Here is a 25,819-nt window from a genome sequence, read left to right on the forward strand (position 1 = left end):
TACCTCACACGATGGAAATCACCTTTGGAAAAAACTTATTTGCCGTGTAATTTGATTATTTAGTTTGGCTCACGTCCCATTAGATTACATGGAGAGGGCGGGGTTTATGACCTATACTGCAGCCAGCCACCGGGGGGCGATCGAAAACTTTTGGCTTCACTTTTCAGGACACCTACGGCACGCTTGGTCTCGATCAAGTGTGCCGCACGAGTCTCGAAAAGTGAAGCCAAAAGTTTTCGATCGCCCCCCAGTGGCTGGCTGCAGTATAGGTCATAAACCCCGCCCTCTCCATGTAATCTAATGGGACTTGAGCCAAACTAAATAATCAAATTACACTTGAAATATTTTTTTTCCAAAGATGGTTTCCATCGTGTGAGGTAGTTCTTATAATGCTGATCCATGCTCAGGTGTTCGTTTTTCTAAAAAGTTTGCTTTTAAGTAGTTATTTGATGCTATAAAAATGGGGTGTGGTGTCATGATTGTGATCGTGCGATTGGGTCTGCGAGAGTTTGGGCGGGACTTTGACACCGCGGCTCCGCCTCACGACACTACTGCGCATGCTCTGGCTCCAAACGAACCTCTACTGCGCATGCTCTGGCTCCAAATGACGTAACTTCCCCCAAGATGGTAGCGGCCATATTGAGCTGTTTTGGCTTCACTTTTCTATAGTGGAAAGAAGCGGAAACGCGTTGTCCATCTTTTTTACAGTCTATGGTATATACAAAGTTTCATAATGGTACACCAATGCATTTGTAAAATGTAGCATTTTCTATCATAATACGCTTATACACGTGTGTGTCAAATTTGGTGAGAATATCTCTTTTTGTTTTGGAGTATAAATTTTTGTATATGAGAAGAGAAAAATGACAGACGGTTGACTTTGTTTGCATTTTTTGCCACCAACTATAAAATTTTTGGCAACTGGGCATTAGCGTATAGCCAGCAAGTTATGTTTACAAATTTCCTATGAAATGCAACATTGCACAAACCATAAGGCAAAACCTGGCATGTTTGGTATTGCTGGACTCGGCAGGAATTCAGGAGTCTAAAAAGGTGACACCCGTAAAAAAAGTTGACCACACACAAAGTGTTACTTTCTCCGCTTAAGGCAAGCGATCACCAGCGGCAGCGTAACAGCTCGTCAATTCATGTTCGTGCAAAGGATGAGACGGACAAAAGTTACTGATGCATGCTGTTCTTTTACTTATTTTCGTGTTGTCAGGTTCACAGTGCAAACAGCTCCCGGGTGGAATAACTTGAGTGAACTTAAAAAAAAAAAGCAGAATAAAAACTTTTCCCATCCGATTCAACTGCACAACACACAGCGAGAGCGCACATCACATCAGCACATGTGTAGAACTACACTACCCCACATTACATTTTGCTGTGGACTACAACACCCGTAAATAGCGGTCTTAAAGCGGCCACTTCTATTTCCCCTCTCCTGCAACAAAAGTTATAAGCATGTGAATATTTGATTTTGGCTTGAAACTTCTCATGCTCATTCAGGGCATTGTGCTGATGACCCATACCGAGTTTTGTAATGATACGTCAATGTGTTCGTAAAAAATAGCATTTTACTACAAAATTCAAAATGGCCAACACCCAATTGGATAGGGATTTTGGCCAAACCATTGAGAAGTTGACCATTGAGCAAAAATAGTTTTTTTTTTAAATATCTCTTGACCACTAGGTGGCACTGTGCCCAAACAATGCAGGTGGCCTCACATTATGCTTGTTATAACACACAAGAAGTTTGGTCTCAATATGCCAAACCGTTAGATATATAGCCTCACATCCATTTATTTGACAATCACCAAAGCAGTGGCGTTGTAGCGTTGCCAGCGGCACTGAGCGGGGATTTGATGCTGTAGTGGAAACGCACCATCAGTGTGTCACGAATCTTGTCTGTTGACACTTACACCACACAGACTGTGACATTGCACTCCAGACTCCATTTCCCATGTTCCATTTTCCTGATTACATTTTTCACCTGCAGTCGGGTTACACACAATATTTAACACCCACCCAGACGCTTCTCAGATTGCTGAGTATTGTTTGCGTTTATCTCTGTGTCTAGCAATAGCAACATTAATGCCGAGTTCAGACTGCATGATTTTAGCCCCGATATTGACTCGCCGACAGGTTTTGAGAAATCGCCGACAAATGCCCGAAATCACAGGCAAATCGGTGCTCGTTCACGCGAGTGACAATCACACAGTGTGAACGATCAAAGACGCGATCTGAGAGAAATCGCTGACGAGTCGCCGACACCCGTGAGATATTTGGCATGCTAAATATCTGGACCTGTCGGCGATTCAATATCATGCCGTGTGAAATGTTTTCTGACTGAAAATCACAATTGGGGATTACCTACAGCCAATAAGACAGCAACATCCAGGCCAGCTGAAAGTTGGGAGAGGAGTTAGCATGACTTTGATTCAGAAAAGGGCTTCTTTTCTTTTTTTTATTTTCGCTGCAAATGAGTGCACATGCAATTTGTATGGCAAGCTTCTTGCGGGCTACCATTTTTAATAATAATCCCAGTCTCACGTGAGAACTCCGGCCTTGCACGCGTGACCTTGCATTGTTTCCATGTCACTTCTCGTGTGTTTGGTTGTGAGACGTAGTTTGCAGACCTGGGCAAAGTTGTCTGTGATTCTCCCTATTATAAAGTCATGCAGTGTGAAACCCTCCGTTCACCGATCCATCTTGCAGTGTGAACACAGCAGCGACGGAATGCTACCCCAGATAGTCATGCAGTGTGAAAAGATCTGTGACGCGACTACTTTAAAAATTGTGCACTCTGAACTCGGCATAAGGAGCCTTTCTGTGTATTAAGTTAACAGTTTTTGGTGTCATAAATCATTCTAATTTGCTAATTTGTTGCGCAGGAAACATTTCTGATTATTAACAATGTTGAAAATGGTTGTGCTTCGAGAAATATGAGTTCATCAAATGATTTACTTTAATGTCAACTCTTTTGTTTTATAGATGAGTGCATCCAAACCCCAGGGAAGGTAATTCCGCACAGATTCCTATAATAATGGGATAACAATAGTGCTGCATTTCTTACACAATTAACATCTATAAATTATCTGGATAATTCAGAGAAATTAAAAATTAAAATTAATTGCAGACTAAATTGTATTTAGATTTAGAATATTTAGGTAACAATTAGGTGAAGTTGAATCAGCACTGCTCGATCTGTCTATGTCTCTGTTGCAGTGGTAAGGTGAGAATCGGACATTCTCTGAATAAGGAGGAGGGAGAGTATGTAGCCAGAAGGAGAAACACTGTTTTACAATGCCTACAGAAGTTAAACATTGGCTGCAGTCAGGTAAAACATCTTAGGTTATACTTCATATATCTAACTGGTTATACCGGTATGACTAATTCTGTAACCATGAAATAACTGCATGAAATAATTCTGTGACCAATGAACATCAGATGTCAAACAGTGCATAGTTGTACTCTTGATTGTGAAAATCATGGCATTAGTCTAATGCTTTAAACGATGTGTGTGTTTCAGGATAAAGTGCCAAACATTGCATTACTGGGTTCTGGAGGAGGACAAAGAGCCATGGTGGGTTTGCTGGGATCCCTGGTTGAGCTCGATAAAGCGGGTCTTCTGGACTGCATCCTTTATCTGAGCGGAGTCTCTGGATCCACCTGGTATGAACCCTGAGAAACAACAAACACAGAGAGATTGAATTGGGTTGAATGTCAAAAATGACCGCAGTATGTTCTTCTCTGAAGGTGTATGGCCTCCTTATACAAAGAACCAGACTGGTCCAGCAAACTACAGACTGTGAAAGACAAAATCATCAGGAGAATCAGTGGACCAGGAGTCAGCTGGACAGATGCATGGGCCAAACTATACAAATACCATGAAAACGGTCTTTTCAGCTTGACTGATTTCTGGGCAGTGGTGTATGTCACATCAATTGTGAAAGAGGTTAGTTACTTTTCATAACATAACCTTCTATGTCTTTTTGACGGTAGAGGTGGCCATGTTCAGTATTAAAGTGTGTTTTTATTTGAGGTCGACTAATCATGGATTTTATACATATTTATACCCTTTCTACTGCACACAACAAACATTACGCTAATAATTTTTAAAGTCCCCCTGTATTGAAAATCAATTTTTTTTTAAATATGCTTGGCACAAACCATGTGCCAATCCGTTAATCAACACCATTGCAGAGTATTTTCTCCTTAAAACTAGTTTCCTAAAGCCTGTCCCAGGAATGTGGTTTGAAACAGCCCTTTTTTTGTTACATCACAAAATTAAATAACCAATCACGCCAATGGATAGATTATTACCATTAGCATGCAAAATAAACCAATAGGATAACCAGCACAAAACCAAAAATTTTGTTATTCAAATTTGTTCATTTGAACCTTCAACGTATTTTAAGAACATCTCATAACTTTAATTTAGTAAAGTTATAGTATCCACCGTAGCTGTCTGCTAGAAAAACAAATGTTGTGGAGGGGAATATGCCATCATAAGAGATCGTAAACCCTTAACCAAGGAAGACTGAGTACCAGGATCTTAGTCCCCCACCCAATGCTTTAGGTCTCTATATAACAGGTGGTTATATGTTGGTGCCTATTGTGTTGCTGTTCAGTGCTACAGACAAGGTGAGGTGAGGTGAGCTCCAGGATTTATTTTATACACGGTGGCACCAGGAGTGTGTGTAGGTGTGTGCAGATAACTTGCAGATAAAGATACGAGATTTTGACTGCACAACTCACTGTCCCCGAATCTAGATAGGTAAAGTAAAAGAGACTCAACTTAACATACACTATTTAACTTTAACTTTTTTAACTTTAACTTTTTCAATTTAACTAACCAGAAATATATAGAAAAATTTAAATTATAAGACTTGAGACAAATTAAATTGGTTGTAACTTCTTTCTTTTCTTTTGCTTTTTCACAGAAAGAAAGTACTTCAAATTCAATCAAAGACAGGCAACAAAAAATAAAACATCAACAATTGATGACTTTGCTACAACTTAAACCAACAATCATGCTCCTCTTTTACCACACTGAAAAGTTTCACATTCACGATCAGTTTGATTCAATCAGTTCAGCTCAAATTTTGAAAAGAATGAGAGATTCCTTTTATAGTACAGTTTAGTCTTTATATTAGTTGAAAAAAAAAAAAAACTTACCAGCATTCAGTAGAAACCAAAGAAAATAAAGTACATCACCACTGTTGTGTCACGAATGGAGTGCTGAAAGGTGTCCGGATAGGCAGGGTCATGTTCCTTTAACTCTATGATCTCCAACGATTATCCCTGTGATCCTAAAGGCCACAGCTTGATCCGTCAAGGCCGCAGTCCTGTCCAACAGAGATCAGTCCTAGAGCATGAGAAATAAACAATTCCATCCAACAAATCAGCCAACTCACCTCACAAAAAAAAAAAAAAGCAATGGCATCCACCATGTTTTGAGTTCGTTTGAACTAACAAAATCTGGATGCATACATGCGAAAAAACATACAAGTATTCAACTCCAACGCTGAATGACTTTATAAACTCTAACAGGCCTGTCCTCAGCTTCACACACACAAGTATGATGGAAAATTTGTTACGTCATTATGAATAACAGGCTTGTTAAGACAAACGTTGACTTAGAAGCATCATCATGCAGCTCTAATGCATGTCACCAGTCTAAACTTAACATTTAATGCAATAAAAGTTCCAAAAATCAGCACCTTCTTCATGAGCTTGCTCTCTCTCTCGGTTTATCAGTGTGTCACAACCAACTTATTCAGTTGCATATCGCCACCTACTGTACATGCACTTTTACAAGTTATTTGAACTGAAATGTGTGTTAGGAGTGTGTGTACACAACCACCAGAGAATGACAAAGATCCACCCAGTAGTTTTCTTTTAATTTAGTAAAATAATTTGCCCCTTCTCAAATCGAGCCGTTCTCAGATGCCTGTCGTTGTGCCGTCACACCAACAGAGGACGATCCCATGACAATTGATAGGCACTTCTATGGTTTTAGCATAGACCCGTAATTTATTTTTCTATGAATCTTTGCAAATCGCCTTTTCTAATAATGTGCTAAATGTAAGCACGTTTCACGGTGAATGAAAGTGTAACTTGCACTCTCAGAGAACATGGTTATGTCATCTTCTCTATGTACATCCGTCTCAATATAATTCCTAATTGCACGTTTATAACGAACAATGCATTAAGGTGATTGTCTTGTTATAAACTGTGTATGTTGTCTTAAAACTACATTAAGTTTAGCTTTGAAACAATTGATGGTTTAAAACCTGTCTGTTAATGATTAAGAAGTTATGTACAATTATTTTTAATTGTTTTGGATCAGTTATAACTGCATTAAGAATGGTAACTTTAACGCAATACCTGCAAAACAGTGTTTACAGCCCGTAACTGCATAGTGGCGCTGTCATGTTCATCTTCTTCTGTGGTTTTCTTTTCTTTAGCTTCTGATTGGTCATTTCCAGTTTGATCAACAAATCGGCTCATTCAACAGCACACACGTCACGCCTTCAATCCGACAGCTCCCGAATTTTTTCTTCCCGACCGTACGGGAAGAGACGATTTCCTCCGATAACCCAACAAAAAAAAAAAAAAAAAAATCGCATCCGAGCTTGTACCTCAAAAATCGCACCGTGTACACCCGCCTTTATGCTAATCGATCACTTATTTGCTCTTGTTCAATCAGCCAAACCTCAGTAAACACATTGCATTCGTATCTCTCTCAGTACACTACCCTGCCAGTACAAATAAATCAAAGTGACATTAAGTTTACTAACCATTCAGAAATGCCCTGTTCAAGCCGTAATTGCCGAATTTCTTTGCGGGTGTCAGCTTGTTCCGGGTCCAACTCCGGTTCAAATTGATATGGTTGCACAGATGTGTTTTCAAAGCCTCCCGCAACCATTATTTCCCCAAATAATACGAGTAATATTGGAGTATACCCTCAATTGTTGTCTAGGCAACACCCCACTGTGAGTTGTAATGACACACCCCACAGAACTGAGGAGCGGGGTGAGCAGAGGAATTTTCATTTAAACTACTTACTTACATTTCTAAATGGAAAGCCTTTTATTTTTTTGATGGTATCAGTTTTTGTTTCTAGTGCCTTTTCATTTTTACATATATAGCCTGACTTAAGGTTATGATAAGAATTTTACTGAAAACATGTTGAGTAAATGTCATCCCTTAAACCTTTTTAGTGATTATCCTAGAAGTCTCCACTACAACATGATGCTTTGAAAAAATAATTTTATCTCTTCAGATTGACGAACACACACTTACAGATCAGTGGAAACAGCACAGTAAAGACCCGTATCCCATCTACACAGTGATCGACAAGAATTGCAAACTGCATGAGGAAGGAGGTCTGTGTTTTGTCTAAAAGAGACAGAGAGTTATTTTGCTTGTGTCAGCTGTTATACAGTGGTGTTTTCTGTCTGCAGACCCCTGGTTTGAGATCAGTCCACATGAAGCAGGATATTCCCTCATTGGAGCGTTTGTGGACACCTGTAACTTTGGCAGCCAGTTTAACAAAGGCTCCAAGGAAAAGCATCAGAATGAATTTGACATGTTGTACCTACAAGGTGACAAATTGTGTTGCAGGACTGCCTTAGTGTTTATTATTTGTAATACCAACTTGCAGTGTATTCTTTATACCATGAATTGACCTAGAATTAATAACTCACTATTCTGTTACATCTTTAGTACTAGCTATATTTCAAGTAAAAACTGAAATGCAACAAGGTTGCAGACTCCTTTTCAATACAGACACATCCCTGCCATAAGCTGTTTCATGAAGCTGACAGACAAAATTAGTTTCATTTATTTGAACTATTGCATTTGTTTCTTCTTGTGTTTTCTACAGCTATGTGTGGCAGTGCTTTAGCTGATGAAGAGATGATATGTAATTACTTGAAAGGTACAACTTGAATTGTGAAGCTTGAGGATTTGAAAGTCATGTTAAAAGTCAATGATGCTGCTTCAAAGTAATTTAGTTTTCATTTGATTTTGTTTTTCAGAGCATATCCTTAAGATGAAAAACATATTCAGTTTGTTAATGCAAAGTGTAGACATTGGAACCATCCTGCTCAAGCAAGGTATAGAATTCTATTACTTTTATTTATTGATAAGTTCAATGTACTGTATTCTAATAGTTGTTGATCTATAATTTGTGGCCAAGCAAATGTTTAAGCTACAGCTGGCAAATGAAGTGTAATTCTCTAAAAAGATTTTAAAAAGGTCTCTTCATCTCTAATCTGTTTTAAAAACAGTAAATGACCCACACATAAATCTGTAGCACTTGCCTAAAAATGTCACCAGCCGTGATGTAATATTGTTTGTATGATTGCTTCTGGATATGGGGAAACATCTGTTATTCACTGTAAAATTTAAGTTTGCAGCGGAGCAACACTTGGAGCCTTTCAGCACTATTCCAATAAAGGTCAGTGAGGAAATTACAAGGATTTCTGACAATTTACTTAAAAAGAAATGAACAGCCACTAATGGTTGCCACAAAACAACGCATTTTATGATGCATCTGTACTTTTATAATCACTTCACAAAACTTATAAAGGCACAATTTATTTTGGTAAAATACATCTTCTGATACCATATTAAGATTACTCATTTTAAATAATCTTAAAAGTGATTTCATGCACCCCCATGGTTGAGAACAACTGTGTATACTATCTACTTATTTGGCAGCATTACCAACCTTTGAAAGTGCCATAACATTTAAATTAATCTTGTGCATAAGCATATTTTGTCAAGACATTTTGCAGTGTGTTCATGTTCGGTGTTTCTCCTTTAAAAGATCTAAACTGCCTAGAAAAGTGTCTCCAGGTGCTCGTGGATCTTTTGGACATGAAACTCGCTGAGATAAAAGGAGCTGATCCTTCTGTTTATGCTGAACCCATCCAAAAAACGCTGACCGGTAAACTTTTCCCAAAGTGTGCTAGAATTCATATAGAAGAGAACATTTAGGGCTAGTTGTCACACTTACTGCAGTAAATATTTCTCAGGTTTGACAGACAGAAATAAAAAACCTTAGTCATCAAGTTTTTATTGCTGCAAGGGTAGATAACATTTGTACTGATGCAACGAAAACAAGGCTGTGATAAATAAAGTAGCCATATGTTATGAGTTGCATCATATCTGTATTTAAAATGTATCTCTTTGAAATGCATCCGCTAAATGATGTGAATTTAAATGTAAATTGACTACAGTGTTTTCAATGGCTTTTTAGCTAAATTTAAATAGTAAAATAACTATGACAATGAAATCATGAAACTGCAAAAATTAAAACAGAAATCTGCCATAGTGTCATTCAAACCAGTTTTTATTATTTTTACTATTATTATTTTTACTTATTGTAAATAATGATTGTAGAGGCACAAAATAAAATAGTCTCTCTTACAGACATCCTTGGAAAAAAACAACTGCAGTGTCTTCAAGCAAAAAAACTGAAATATGATAATGTTATGCAGTTTACCAAGGAAATATGCAACAGTTTCCATAATGAGCTCAAGGTTTGGCCATTTGGTAGGTTGAACTGTCTCTAATATCAATTCATCCATCTGTTCTCCACATTGCTTGTCTTATTCTGTTGTCATACACACTACAGTGACTGTGAGGGACTGGCCAAGTGTTTATCTGTTGAGGGTTTCTCCTGTACTTACCTGTTGATTTTAAAGTCCCCCTGAAATCAAAACGAAAGATTTTTGGCTTTTAGTTTGAATATATTAGCCTTTAGATTATCTATAAGCTAGTGTGCTTCAAAACAATGACATAATTCCTGTTTACAAGATATGAGCATTCAAAACTTACAGTCTCAAAACTTTCTTATTGACAAACATCCCCCCAAGATTGTCGTCACTAATGCACAACCCTAAATAAAGGGTATTATTAAGGTCATTTGGCACACAGACTGTGTCCATGCAAGTGTGTGTGTGTATGTGCATTGGTTTAATCTACGTTGGGATGACTAAATGTCATGTCACAAAATAAATAAATAAATAAAATTCAGGCCCCACAAGGAAAACAGCAAGGAAGTCATAGTACATTTAATAAAGTTTATTTTTTGTTAAATGAAAATGTGTTTAAAAATTAGACAAATTTTGTAATCATTTGTAATCACAGGACCCCCACCCCTTGATTATTATTATTTTATTTTTTTTACAATTTGACCACTGTCTTTTTATCCCTGTTATAACCTACAATTCCTGATCAAATCAACAAAGAACCATGTAGAAAAAAAAGATCCTATACAGCCACAATAGTTATTGACAAGATCCTAAGAAACCATTTACTGAGCCGAAGAACTTTAGAAAATTAATTATTTACTGTTTTTGTTTCACAGATATTGCGTTGCACTCTATAAGCTGCTTTAATGAGTGGATCTGGGGCAAGAAATATAACTTCCTCCACAACATGACAGGTGAGAACAGTCCCATTTGTTAACTGGAGTTCATTGTGTATAATAAACGGACTCATTTCACACTGTGATTTCTTAGCTGATGCAATACCCACCACTCTTCTGGAAAGTAAAATGAGAGACTATGAAGATGCAGGACTGTTGCTGAACTCACCCTATTTCCCAATGCTGAGAAAAGAAAGAAACATTGACCTCATCATTTCTCTGGATTTCAGCCAAGGCGATCCATTCCAGGTATTATATGCAATACTTATGTAATTCTATATAATGCATACACATGCTCATAAAAGTTCATTTAAAGGATTTACTCACACTCAGTTTTTTTTTTTTGAGGACCTCATTTCATTCATTCATAACATAACTGTCACAGTTTGTGAGCATGAAGGGCAGTGCACCACACAGGAATAGCCAAAAACAGTCTTTTAATATAATCCACAATGGAAATCCATGAGCAAGGAGTAACAACACACATAGCAACAACCATTAGCAGACAAAGCAAATGGGGAGAACACAGGACTATAAATACTAGAAGGGTAATTAGGGAGAACAGGTGTGAAGTAATTAAATCAAAAACGATTTAAACAAATGAGGTACTGAATAAAGAGACATGAACACAACCAAATATGGGCAAACAGGAACCAACTCAGCAGAACATACATGTGACAATAACACAGACAGATTGCATATGCTGGTATCATCTGAACACATAAAAACAAAAGAAATCCATTGAAACGTGTATTATTTCAAATACATATTAAAATATGTATTTTGTATTACAAAATCTTTAGAAAAAAATTGAATATAGTTTTAATTACATAAATAAACACAGTATTAGTACTTCTGTACTTTCAAAATACATAAAATACTGAGTGCCAGTCCACCTCTTTATCAGGGTACTGATTTTGTGCATCAACTAGTTCCGAAATGACCTTTCTCCCCAAACCCAAAATTTCAGGTTTTCTGTGGGGTCTTAAAAAGTCTTCAATTTTGTTGTAATCACATTTAAGGCCATTATCCCCTGTTTTCACAGACAAGGCTTAAGTCTACTCCTAGACTAAAATGTAAATCTGAGTTGTTTCAACTGAAAGAAACTTGCACTGACTGATCTTAAAATGTATCAGTGCCTTTGTTTTGTCTCAAGACAGACACCAATAATGTTTTTTTTCGAAGCTCGTTTATAAAAATTACTCGTAATGCTCTAATTGAACTATGGCCTAATCCTGGCTTAGTCTAAGCCGTGTCTGTGAAACCGGGCCTAAAAGTCTTATAAGTTTTTCATAGATACTGACATCGTTTATAATAAAAATCAATGGTTAAAATGCAAGATTTCTCTCTCAGTTGAAAATAATATACAGAAAAATAATAACTGACCACTGCTGAAGCATTTTACTACAGTGACACGAACGACCCCCTCTCATTAACAATTGTGAGGTTAGATCTTGTAATTTGAAGGGTTTTGAAAGCCGTAAGACGCTCCACCAAAGCCGTAAGAACTTCGCTTTAACTGTAAACAGTCCATTTTCCTTCAATTATTTTTTAAGGAAAAAATGGGCATGGGCAGCACGCCATCATAATGTACAGCACCAAAATCACAAAAACAAATCAAAATAATAATAATAATAATAATAATAATAAATCACTAAAATTATTTTTAACTCTATAAAAAACTAGTTTATATTTCTCCTCTCTCAAATCAATCGCCAGTGTATCTAAAATTGTATATATGGTAAGAAAAAGACGAGCTACCTCTCAAATATGCATATCTTAATTTGATGTTGCGTTAAAACGTTGAAATGTATAATGTATTTTGTTCTGAAGATGAAAGTTGCTGAGTTAGTAAACTGCCCGCGGCGCCTGCAGGATCACTTGATTTTTCTTTCCATTATAAATGTGGATACAGCTTACAATACTTGTTCAAGAATTAGGCATTGTTCACAATAAAAAAACAGTTGTTTTCTCTGTGCACAAGCTCTGCGCGTGATGTAGGGATGGCTCGATACCACAATTTTGACTTTGGTACGATACTAGGATCTAATACCTTGGTATCGATACTAAATCGATACCATAGGTAAAAAAAAAAAAAAAAAAAAAAAGGAAACAGGCAAATATAGGTGAATTAAAAACAGTTTTATTAAACTCTATGAACAACTGTGCAAAGAAATTGTTACAAAAAAATAATAAAAATGGGAATTTGGTCCATGTAAATAAACTCTGCAACAGCCCTGTTAAGTCTTTTTACTTCTTTGGAACTTCTTTCATATATTTGTGTCACTGACAGTACCTCTGAAATAGTGGGCTGGCTTGAAGATGTTTTTTTTGTTCCTTTCTGCGGCTGTCAAAAGAATGAATAATTAAATAATTTAGACTAGAAACTTTGTCATTGTTATAAAAAAATCTCTCTCTTTCTCTCTCTCTACAGCAGTAATATGCTCTGTACCACTATTACTAATACTAAAAATAATAATACTGATTTCTTTAAAATAAAAGTCGCCGTTTGTCTGTTATCACGCTTGCCGGTTTTACGCCAACACTGCCGCATAGTGGTGAAAATCGGAACAGCGGATGAAATACCAGGGCTCTAGACTAACTTTTTGCACTGGTTGCACTGGTGCGCCTAACTTTTTTTCTTAGGTGCACCAGCACAAGAGTTAGGTGCACCCAAATTTTCAACCGCATCACATTCAACACCGCAGTTTTACAAGTTAACTTTTTTTTTACTTTTTTATTTTATTTATTTTTTAATCCCTGTCCATATAGGCAATATTGACTTGTAAAGATTAACTAACAATCTGGTCAATATAAAGTTCTTTATTTGAAGCATATTTTTTTCCCCAGTACTTTACCCTACTTTGTGTAATAACAAAAACATTTCAGTGAAAAAATAAGGACAAAACTCTCTATTTTAACATTTTGAACAATAGGGCTCTACAATTGTTTTTTTTAATTTTATTTTTATTTTTCGAAATTCTTGTTTGAATATTTCATATTAATAAAATGAAAGCATAAACATGTATTTATTTTTAATCAAATGAAAAACAAACCTTTTTAATTTTTGGCAAACATATATATGATTTATAAATAGGAATATATAAACACCTACATTATACTGTACAAAAGTGTCACAACCCCGTCTGTCATTGGTTTCTCCCATTGTCTTCCCCTGCCATTCTGTGTTCATTTGGTTTAGCCCTGTGTTTAGCCATTATCTGTTTCACCTGTCCTTGTAATCATTAGTCATCTGTGTCACCTGTGTTTGATAATTAGTTGCCCTTTATAAGTCTGTCTTTGAGTTTAGTCTTTGGTCGGTCTTTAACGTTTCCTGGATGTGTGTGAAAGCCCTCTGTGTTCCTGCCTGTTCCTGCCTTGTTCATCTTGGAGATTTCTATTAAATTTATTGTTGATTGTAAATCTCGTCTATCGTCTCGTCTCGTCCTGCACACCCGCGTGACAGAAAGACCGACCCAAAAAAAAATTCACGGCGTCTTCCCCTGCGTTTATTTTCCGTTTTTTTTGTATCAGTGTTTAGTTTATTTTTTTTTCCCCCGTCATGAATGATCCCGCCGTCCTCATCCTCCTCCTGAAGCAGGGGAACCGCTCTCTCGAGGACCACACCAGAGACTTTATATTCCTCGCCCCGTTTACGCACTACCCGGACAGTTGCCTATGCACGTTCTACCGCGTGGGACTTAATGATAACATCCAGAGGCAGCTGTCCGGGGAGGGTCCTCGAGAGAGCCTCGCCGACTACATCGAGTGGGTGCTGGTGTCCAGCAGAGCTTCGTTGACCGCGAAGGATGACACCAGCCCCACTCCAGACCCAGAACCCAGCCCAACATCACCCCGACAAGCGGAGTTGCAGCCCGAGCCCACCGACGATGGAGAGCCCGAGCCGAGAGCGACAGAGCCAGAGCCGGACCCATCGGACCAGGTGCGAGAGCCGACTGCTACATCCGCGACGGTGGAGTGTGACGTGGAGCAAGAGAGGGCTACAGAGAGCCCTGCCCACTGCACCACCACTGGGGGTGAGAATGAGCAACACTCTGGGGACTTAATAGACTTTTCCACAGAACCACTGGCCTGCCTGAACTTCCCACCCACCCGCCCTCTTCTGCCTATGCCTGAGTCTCCGCTGGTCCCGTCCAGCCATCCTGAGTCTCCGCTGGTCCCGTCCAGCCATCCTGAATCTCCGCTGGTCCCGTCCAGCCATCCTGAGTCTCCGCTGGTCCCGTCCAGCCATCCTGAGTCTCCGCTGGTCCCGTCCAGCCATCCTGAATCTCCGCTGGTTCCGTCCAGTCGTCCAGAGTCATCGCTGATTTCGCCCAGCCTTCCTGAATCTCCGCTATCACCTGTCAGTCCCCCTGCTCACCCTCAGTCATCCACCTGTGCAGTGGGCTCGCCGCGGGACTGCCAGCTTCCATCGGCGTCTCGGCTGGAGGATTCCTCAGCTCCGCCTCCAGCCTCCGAGTCCTGGACTCCGCCTCGGCCCTTCGACCCCGCGGTTCCACCACGGCTCTCGACGCCCTCCTCTCCACCGTCGCCCGTCGATCCACCAGCTCCACCGGGCTCCATCGTCTTTCCGGCTCCGCCCTGGTCAGTCGTCACCCCATCGGCTCCTCAGGACTCTGCTCCTCCGGCTGTGCCTCGTCGCGCCGTCCCACCGGCTCCTTGGGACTCCTCCTTCCTGCGGGCACAGCCTCCATCCTCTGTCGCTCCGGCTCCGCCGCGGATCTCCGGGACTCCGCCTCCGCCTCGGGCGCCAGAGCCTGCTCCACCTTGGCCCTCCGGATCCTCGGCGTCACCCCGGATCATCGGCTCTCCGTCTCCGCCTCGGGCTCCTCCGCCATCTGCTCCGCCTCTGTTGGTCGGCCCCATGGAGTCGGCACGCCTTCCTCCACCATGGCTCCTCCCTCCGTCGGCTCCACCGTGGGCCGTCATCATGGCTGTGGTCTGGGTCAGTTCCTCCTGCTTCAGGCCCCTCCTGTTTCCTCCCTGGCTCCTCCCACCTTCGTCGCCCCCCTGGACTCTGTTGACTTTGTTTGTTGTCCCCCTCCAGGGGTACCGTCCTCCGCCCAAGCCTCCTCCCTTATGTACTCTGTTCTTCCGCCCCTCTCGTTTTCTCCACGGCGCGAGGACGCGCCTTTCCGGAGGGGGGCGTGATGTCACAACCCCGTCTGTCATTGGTTTCTCCCATTGTCTTCCCCTGCCATTCTGTGTTCATTTGGTTTAGCCCTGTGTTTAGCCATTATCTGTTTCACCTGTCCTTGTAATCATTAGTCATCTGTGTCACCTGTGTTTGATAATTAGTTGCCCTTTATAAGTCTGTCTTTGAGTTTAGTCTTTGGTCGGTCTTTAACGTTTCCTGGATGTGTGTGAAAGCCCTCTGTGTTCCTGCCTGTTCCTGCCTTGTTCATCTTGGAGATTTCTATTAAATTTATTGTTGATTGTAAATCTCGTCTATCGTCTCGTCTCGTCCTGCACACCCGCGTGACAAAAAGTAATACAGTACTAATATTGTTCTGTTTCATGTTAAACCGTACTTTTATTTTGACAGATTGCCGTGAAGTTTAGGTGTGTACAGTATGATATGATGTAGGGCTGGGCGATTAATCGAAAAATAATCGAAATCGACATTCAGAACCTATAATCGATCAAATGTTTCCAGGTCGATTATTTCGATTACTTTCCCTTTAAAAACAGTACCGCGTGTGGAGTCACGTGACCCCGCTCCGTTACATTACGTTATTCCGCCGACATGTCCATGGAGAGCTTAAAAAATTTACAGGATATACAAGAGTAATTTTGTTTAGAAGACAGTGTTTATTTTCTACTTTGAAAGTGCATTTTCGGTTTTCGGCCGAAAGACTTTTATCACCGAAACAACACGGCCGAAACAGTATGTTGACACAAACAGAAACCGCAGCCTGCACGTGCTTGTCTGAAGCAACACGTCTGCGGTGTGGACGTATGGAAAGACCCACGGATAGCGATTTGCAAAACTTGTTTTGCCGAAATTTCCAGAGGAGTTGTGTCTGCAGTCGTGCGTGCAGTGATAAGAGCAGAGATCCAGACAAAGATGTAGCTTTCAGTGAGTGAAAAACATTAGCTTTACGTTGGTGTTACGTCACAATATTTTAAAGATATGTCTTTTAATACTGTATTTTTATTAATATTTATGTTTTAAACCATGGAGGTGAGTCAATGGATATCACACAAGCAACGTGAAAACTGCGCAATGTTAAAATGAAAGTGAAAACTGATTTTCAGCATCTGACGTGCATTCTCTCAGAGACAATGAGAGACGATTATACTTCATATGCTGATATTAATTTAGTCCCCTAATATTTTCCTTGTGCCCTGAATATGGTGGGAAACGTATAAAAAGAAACGTATATTGTGCAAGGTTTGTTTCAGAAAATCGGTTCTTGAAATAAAGCTCTTAATTTTAATTGAAAACTGCAGTGTTATTAGGGGTTAAGAAAGTATTAATTATGATTTCAGGTGTTAAATGTGGGGACTGAAAGACAAGAAATGATGAAACTTCAAAAGGCTATCAATTGAATAAATCTGAGCGCTGCACGTTTCAAAGTCATTTGTTGCGCTGCTTTGTATACCAGTCTGACAGCGCCTCCTGCTGGAAGAGAAACGCGTAGACTTGTAAATGTGAATTTTTTTTTTACAGTCTATGATGTGATGGATCCAGAAGATAATGTTATAAAAATGTAAACGATTAAACAATTTAAACAAAGGCAGTAAAATATGTATATGTCAAGTAATAAAATACTTGATTGATAATAATTGTTTAAATTAATATAATTGATTTATTCTTTGAAACTTTAATATTAATGTATGCAATTGCAATGCCTTGATTCTAGTAAGATTAGTACACAGTCATAGTCATAAATGGAATGGTACTAATAATTGGCATAATTCTTTCGGGGTTTCGGTTTTCGGCCTTGGTTTCCTCTTTTTCGGTTTTGGCCAAGAATTTTCATTTCGGTGCATCCCTACTTGTCAGTGAACTATGAGGGCAAAAAATAAATATTATATAAATATAATTAAATATAATTTTATTAATAAATAAAATAATCGTTCATTAATCGTAATCAAGTTAAAATGTTCAATTAATCGAGATTTTGATTTTAGGCCAAATCGCCCAGCCCTAATATGATGCTTTCTCAAATGAAACGGTAAAAGTGACACAGTAGGTTTTGGAGATTGAGTTTATCTGTTCATTTGAGATGCAAATGCCAAAAATTACCGGGAGCGTCACGCGTGCTTCAGTAGTCTATACGTGTGCAGTTAAAAAAAAAAATACACGTCTCCACCATTAATACATATGGCAAACGGAACATGCAGGATTCATTTTAAACGGTCTTTTTGCCTTTCAGTTTTCATAGACACTAGTCCATATCGCGATTTGAATTAAGTGACAGACCAACTTTTGATTTATCAATCCAGAAATCAACGTATTACGTGGCATTCCGCGCCATAGTAAATTCGGTTTTTATGAATGGAGTCCGCGATCCAGTCCGTGTTTTTGCGGAGGAGGCATTGTGAACGCTTAACAAGGTAGAGACATCCTGACTGCATCACATGCATTTTCAAACGTACACACACGTACAGGAATATCTGGACCACGGCCAATCAGAGGGGGGAGGGGGGGGGAGGGGGGGATCCGTCCTTTATCTCTGATTGGTTTAGACCACGATATGGGTCTAATGTGTGTCTGTTGTTGAGCAACATGGAGACTTTAAGATTGACGGAGTTTCGTTTTTTTCCCCCTCGTACGGCTGGTCGCACCGGTGCAACCTTTGATTTTTTTTAGTCGCACCATTGAGAAATTAGGTCGCACATGCGACCAAATTGGTCGCACTCTAGAGCCCTGCCGAACTGAGCAAACTTTTGATTTCGTACCGTTTGAAAAATAATACCAGTATTTTCACAGTACCGGTATACCGGTTAAAAACTGATTACCGGACTTGGCCTTGGGTAAAGGACCAACACAGTCTACGATCACATGCTCGAAAGGGTCGCCTATGACAGGGATTGGAATTAAAAGTGCTGGTGGAATCACCAGGTTCGGTTTCCCAGAATACTGGCAAACATGACAAGTCTTACAAAACTGCACCACATCACGCTTCAAACCATACCAAAAAAAAGTTGTAGAATACGGTTGTACGTTTTTGTCACTCCTAAGTGCCCTGACAACAAATGATCATGCGCCAAGGATAATACCTGCCGGTGAAAAATTGAGGGAACCACGACCTGATACACCACGTTTAGTAAACAATCTTCCACAACAAATGAGACAATACTCAGTTCCGATCTCTCAGCCAGTTTAAAACACTTCACAAGTGAAACATCAATCTTCTGAGCCTCAATCAATTTCTCACAAGTTATGTTCAAGGCCAATGGATCACTCACTACAACCTCACTCACCTGGTCACCGATATGACTCTTGACTTCAGGCCCTTCCTCAGCCTCCTGATCTACACATAAAAAAACTCAGATAAAGACTCCCCATTAGTTTTCTTTGATTGTGCACGTGTAATCACGCAAGCGGTAAATGCATTTGGATATCTCCAAGACAATTCATCTGTGTCATACTCTGTCAACAATGTATCAGTCACTTCAAGTGAAGGTACCACCTTTCCTCCGGCCAGGTCATTACCTAGAATAAAGGATACGCCTTTCACTGGTAAGACTGGACGTACTCCTGCCTCCACGAAACCAGACACCAAGTCTGTTTGCAGGTGAATGCGGTGAACAGGTACCCTCATGATCTCCATACTGAAGCTCTGGACCAGTCTACTAGATCCAACTGATGTCTGATCTGAAAAAGGCAAAACATCTGAACACACAAACGACTGGGCTGCGCCAGTGTCCCTTAACACCCGCACTTCTACCTGATCTTCTTCCTTCCCTGATAGTGACACATAACCTTTGAAAAGTAATGGTAAATATACGCTGTCTACTTTATCTCTTGTCTGTTCAACATGCACACTTTGACTCACAGTATTCACAAATCCAACCTCTTTCACTTGAGATTGCTGCTTTCGCTTTAAAGACAAACACTCTGCAATAACGTGTGCTTTCTTATGACAGTAAAAGCAGTCTCGCATTTCTTTAGGCTTCTCAACACTCACTTTAGACTGCTGAATCTTCATTGGTGATTTTACATAACTCTTCTCCACAATTACTGGCTGAAAAACGTTTCTATGTGTAAGCATAAATTCGTCTGGTAATACTGCTGCCTGAGATACGGTCGCTACCTTTTGTTCATTTAAATACAGAACCATTCTTTCTGGAAGACACTGTTTAAGTTCTCTCAGTGAAGCAAAATCTTCTACTTTACTAGAACCGCACTATCTATCAAACAGAATGCCCTTGTCTCTGCGAATTCAACATAGGTTTGAGCAACGTTTTTTTTTTACGAGAACAGAATAGCTGTCTATAGGCCTCTGGGACTAATTCATAAGCTTTAAGTACCGCTAACTTAACCACATCATACTTAAGGCTGTCTTCTAAAGACAAGGTTGAATAAACCCCCAAAGCTTTACCAGCTAGTTCACACTGCAATAGCAATGACCATACCTCATTCAAAGAAGTTGTAATCTTTTCAAAAGCGTTAAAATAACTATCCACTTCCGATTTGCGAAAATTAGGCACTTAAGCAATGTTCTTACTAGTGTTGTCACGGTACCAAAATTTCAGTATTCGGTACCAATACCAGTGAAAATCCACGGTTCTCGGTACCAATTTCGGTACCAAAGTAAAACACAATTAAATTAATTGAACAACACAAATTTTTTATTAATAAAGTTAAAGAAAAATAAAATGTGCAAAAACCAATGTCATTCATTATACTTATCTAAATTTAGTTTCAGGTTTTTCCAAGTAATAAAAGTATTTCAAGGATTGTAAACATTTTAATTATTAAATAACAACTAAATAAATTACAGGCATTCAAAAATTGTACACAAGCTTCATCCAAAAGTTTGTTTCTGCTGCTTATAAAAACATCTGTAACTGTTGTCTTGTTTAGAGTTTGCTGGGGTGTTTCATGATCTTCCTCAATCTGCAGCTGTAAAAAGAAAATATAATACATTTAAGTAAAGCAGTGGGCTAAGTCTGACCAGATGCAACATTAGATCATTGACACCAGCAAAAATATTAATTTTCAGTAAATAACAAACCTCAGCTTTTATAATAAATTTAGATAAGATTACATATATTAAGTTAGCTGTCTATCACAGATAGAAAATGCAGTATTGAAAACTCTTTACAAAACGATTTCATTTGTTAGACAACATGACCTTACAAAAAAAAAACTGTAGTTATATGGCAATTATTCTTCTTAAGGTTAGGCTCATTTCAACATTTACTAATCCATAAAATCATGTTAAACTGTTAAACATGAACAAACATGAATGATCATGTGTTTGTATTGAATAACATTTTGAATTAATGTTGTAAAAATATATTGTTCACTTAAGTTTGTTAGATAATGCATGAATTTGATCTTATTGTAAAGTATGACAAAACTAAACTGGAGATCAAACGTGTTTTATTTGACTGTACTTTTATTTAATCCAAACTGCGTTCATATTTAATAATAAAAAGCTTTATGAACCTGCTAGAGTTATCCAGCCAAGAATAAGAACGTTTTCTGACAGACTGATATTAAGCATAATATTAATACAGACGTTGTTAACGATGCATTTGTACATTCTTTAACACACATATTTTGGATAAACAGGCCTTTTGTGTGTATAAGTAGTACATATATCATGTATTTCTTTTTTCTTTTATCCTAATAAAAATTATGGGAGCGTTAAATAGCCCAAAATCGTCCCAAAGCCCAGCATATTAGCGTTAGCCGCTTATGCTAACGATTAACAACATTACAATTCGACATTCAAATTAAAATATGCAATAATGTTCTTAACAGAAGCTCGAAATATCAAATTAAATTGAAACATACCTTACTTGAACTCTTTCATTTGATCCTGCAGTCGGTCTTCACTGTGTTTTGTTCAGTTTGATGCGTTTCCTTCTTTTGAGAGAACCTAGACGATCTATGATGTTCGCCTTCAGCCGAGAATCGAAAATGTTTGGAGCATGCCTGGCTCTTCCTTGTCAACAAGTGGATTCAGAGCGACCGCATCAGCAGCAGCGCCGAGGAGAGCGCAACTGCGCAGTGCGCACCTTTTAGATAGCGCGTCAAGAACCGGGTCGACCGGATAGTCGGTACCACCGGTACTAAAGAAAACCTGGAACCGTAACATTTAATTTTTTTTAGTACCGACTTGGTACCGAAGTACCGGGACTTTTGACAACACTAGTTCTTACCCACATCAAAAGTGGTTGAATTCGAATTAGCCGAATTATTACTTACCGGACAAAAGTTTTGGACCCGCTGCAACCTTCGCCGCCTAGATGTCCAACTGTTTAAGCTTAACTTCCTTTTCGGCCTCAATTTCGAGCTTGCAGATCTGTAGTTGCAGATCTAACTCTGCCTGGTGGGCCTGTGTTCTCTCCTGAGCCTCTGCACGGAGCCGTGCGATTCGCACTTTCAATTGCGTCTCCCCTCTCGACTTGGGAGTGCCAAGGGAAAAAGGTCCGAAAGGTGAAAGAGTTGCCCCAGCTTTGGCCTCAGCCTCGGTTGCGACTAACTCACCTTCCCTTTCACCTGTTTCCACAACATTCTGCTCACCATCCATAGGCTCTACCCCTCTGTCTACATCCGACCAGCTTAAAACACCGAATTCGTTTTTATGCGATCAATCAATTCCGACTTAATTTTCTTTTTTAATGCCTGTTTTGGAATCCCAGTTTGAAAGTGGTCAGCTATCATCAACAACTCATCCTTCCTACATTTATCTATCACCTCCAATGAGGGATTATCAACAAAACTCTGTAAGTTAAACGCCATCAAACCGTATTACGATGCGCCACACAAAATTTGCTCAACCCAACGTTTGCATAAAACTGCTTTAAAAAGCAACACATACCACACTCCTCAGCAAAAGAGACAGCATTCGCCTTTTAGGACGAGCCCCCAATTATGTTACGATTCCCTAATTTCAGCATCTAGGGTTTTGGGAGGTAAAATCATAATTTAAATAGTAAAAAAGCAAACAAAAAAATTTACAGAGCTATATTAAGACACACTTCTCCAGTAAGTTTCGTCTGAGTGTGAAGACACTGCAGGTCACAGCTCAGCGCAAATCCATGAATGAATGTTCTGAAGTGAAGTAAACTGTGTATCATTTAAAAGGTAGGGTAGGCAATTTTGGAGAGGCTAGCAACAGCATACTAGCTTTGAAATCATAAGATTTCACCCTTCCTGCATAATCACTCTCCAAAGCCACGTTTCCTCCAAAACACATGATCACAGGCAGACCAAAGGCTAACAAGCAGCACAATGAGAGACAGCGTCACGGCTGTCAGATTACAAAACATTACCATATGAAGTGCATTATAATAATGCCTTTCATTCACATTGCAACACACTAATGACGTATCATATATGCGCAAACAGGGTGCACAGAAGTATGCTGTAAAAAAATTCTTAAAATTCATGGTAAAAAAGGCAGCTGTGGTTGCTGAAATTTGACCGTAAAAATATGGTGGCAACATTTTATGCTTTACAGTTTTAACTTAAACTTACATTTAAATACCCGAATTTCATTAACTGGTGTAATGTAAATGAACATATTGAAGTACTACTAAATCTGGTTTGTACCTTTGTAACAAAATAACCACCAAAAGCAGATGGTGTTGAAAAAGCCCATGATGAATCAAAGCTCATCAGAAGCAGCATTTAAACACTAACATATATATAGCAGGTGCACAGTGTTTTTTCACAAACACTAAATATAACATGCATTTAAACTGAAATAATGCAATTTAAAAAAAAAATGTAAAAAGGAATACTGGGAACATGCAATTTACAGTTATTTTACGGTAATGTCAGTTTGAAAAATGGGTTATACAATTACATTCAATGACCAATACAGTTTTCACTGTATATAGTAAAGGAATTTACTGTTAACTATTCTACAGGATTTTGTAGGCATTTTTTACAGTGTGTGCAAACATATTTTAACAGGAAGACAAGACAGCCTATGGAAATGTTTGGACCAAACATTTTGATTGAACAAACCTTTTTTGGTCCAACACCTTCCACAGATGATATAAATACTTCTAATTACATTTAGATCACACACACACACACACACACGGATTTAAACCAGGGGTGCCCAAACTCGGTCCTGGAGGGCCAGTGCCCTGCAGAGTTCAGTCAACACCTGCCAAGTAAGAACTTAATTAGCTGGCTCAGGTGTTGTAGCTTAAACTCTGCAGGACAGCAGCTTTCCAAGACTGAGTTTGGGCACCCCTGCTTTAATTGTTAGTGTAGCCTATATGATTTCATTTGAATCCATATTTATCTATAATACCTGCAGTGACGATTTGCTAGCATTACCATTCACCTCAACCTTATGATTTCAGTAAAAACTTTAATTTCAACTAAAATATTTATCTAACACATTTAATGAAGCAATACTACCATGCTTTTTTTCACTGCAGACAGTGACAGAAGCTGCAAAGAAGTGCAAGAATCTAAACATCCCTTTCCCTGATGTCAACTTTCCCAGTGAAGACGTGGAGAAACCAAAGGACTTCTATGTGTTCAAAGGCCAAAATGCTCCAACCGTGATTCACATCCCTCTGTTAAATGTGGTCAACTGTGGAGGTAAATTTGAATTGTCTATGAATAAACCTGAAATATCAACTATGTTCTGATGTGTGTTACTGTTTCTTTAGATAATCTTAAAGCCCAGTGGTGCAAATATGGCACCTTTCAACTTCCTTACAGCCCTGAGAAGATCACTGATCTTATGGAGGTCGCTGGAAAAAACATTGCAAACAACATAGAGAAACTGAAGGAACAGATTCGTGCAGTTGCTGGGATAACTGCAATGCCATCTGAAAATCAGCAGTGCGCAATAATGTAAAATAAGGCAAAATCCTCAGTTTGTTTTAATGATTTTATTTTTCTTACATAAAATTATGTTCCAGTTACACTAGATTTCGACAGTTAGATAAATGAACATTGTTTACACTATAAAGGAAACAACAACAGGGCTCTGTTCATTAAAATTAAGTTGTTTGCCCCAGTTTCACAGACAAGGCTTAAACCTGGTCCCAGACTAAAAAGCCCTGTCTGTGAAACTAGGCCTTAGTTTCTAAATGTGAAAGTGGTGTGGCCTCATTTATAAAATGTTGCACAGAAACCATCCTAAAATTGATCTTACAATCATCTCTTAAATATGCGGACGTGTGATTCGTAGAATAAACTTACACAAACAAAACACACATATTGAATTGCAAATAATCTTGAACTTGTGCGCATCTGAATGGTTTCAGTTCTCCGCCTTGTAAACGACTCCTAAACAAAACCAAAGTCATTAACATATAAAAGATCACCAGTCATTGACCAAATCCTTTAATTTAAAACAGCGAGCTGCAAGAACAGCTTACATTTTTCAAAAACCTAGAGTACTCCACCAAGTAAAAAGTGTGTACATCTGCGTAGATTAAGCACTTTTCCATGTCAAAGGCCGTTTTTACAAATATGAGCATGGATTTAAGCGCACACACACTCTCAAGATCAAATCTGTGCATACTTTATATATATGAGGCCTGTGATATTTAAGTGAGTTGACTTTTTACTTAGTATTGTCATTAACTCTTCTGTTTCTGTTTCATGTATTTCTGAATATCTCAGTCTGTTCATCTATGCTTGATTGTCATTTAGCAATTAATAGATATAATCATTAATAATCAAATCAACCATAACACAGATGTGATTACAATTATGATTAAAATATTTCATTTTCTGCTTCTGTTCAAGAAAATCAATAAACTGTTCTCTGAAAACAAGTTTCTGTCTTGGTCATTTGATTTCAAATTACACAAAGTTCATTATTGTAGACCTTATGCACCAAAGAAAAAAAAAAAAAACACATAGCAAAGAGGACACAGACAAAAACAAAATCCCAGCTTTCAAATTATGCTAGTTTTAAGAAGAATTTCAAGCTATAAATACAGTTTTGGAGCTCTTTTCACAAGCACTCCCATGTTTCCTCAAAGCGATGCAGGACTGCATTCAAATGAACATGAAATAAACATGAATGAACATCTGAGCAAGTTGAAAAATATAGACAGCGGTTTGAAAACACTGTCACATAACCTCAGAAAATTAATTGTGACTGAACTAATGAGAAAAATGTATTCTAGAGAGGAGAATTTAACAATTTATTATATTTTCACTTATATAATTACTTTTAT

At 38.8% G+C, this 25,819-nt stretch overlaps 1 protein-coding gene across 1 annotated transcript in view; it reads left to right on the forward strand.

The window, feature by feature from the left end:
- Positions 1 to 25,819, forward strand: part of LOC141334962 (cytosolic phospholipase A2 gamma-like) — a 39,621-nt gene that overhangs the window by 11,023 nt on the left and 2,779 nt on the right. The window contains exons 4-14 of the mRNA XM_073840183.1: positions 3,229 to 3,340; positions 3,533 to 3,675; positions 3,760 to 3,958; positions 7,292 to 7,394; positions 7,473 to 7,613; positions 7,895 to 7,948; positions 8,843 to 8,962; positions 10,388 to 10,465; positions 10,542 to 10,696; positions 24,056 to 24,221; positions 24,293 to 24,429. Of these exons, the coding sequence (XP_073696284.1) occupies positions 3,229 to 3,340; positions 3,533 to 3,675; positions 3,760 to 3,958; positions 7,292 to 7,394; positions 7,473 to 7,613; positions 7,895 to 7,948; positions 8,843 to 8,962; positions 10,388 to 10,465; positions 10,542 to 10,696; positions 24,056 to 24,221; positions 24,293 to 24,429 (1,408 nt within the window). The remainder of the gene's footprint in view (positions 1 to 3,228; positions 3,341 to 3,532; positions 3,676 to 3,759; positions 3,959 to 7,291; positions 7,395 to 7,472; positions 7,614 to 7,894; positions 7,949 to 8,842; positions 8,963 to 10,387; positions 10,466 to 10,541; positions 10,697 to 24,055; positions 24,222 to 24,292; positions 24,430 to 25,819) is intronic.

This window comes from Garra rufa, chromosome 5, assembly GCF_049309525.1.
Source record: "Garra rufa chromosome 5, GarRuf1.0, whole genome shotgun sequence".
In the NCBI taxonomy this organism is placed as follows: domain Eukaryota; kingdom Metazoa; phylum Chordata; class Actinopteri; order Cypriniformes; family Cyprinidae; genus Garra; species Garra rufa.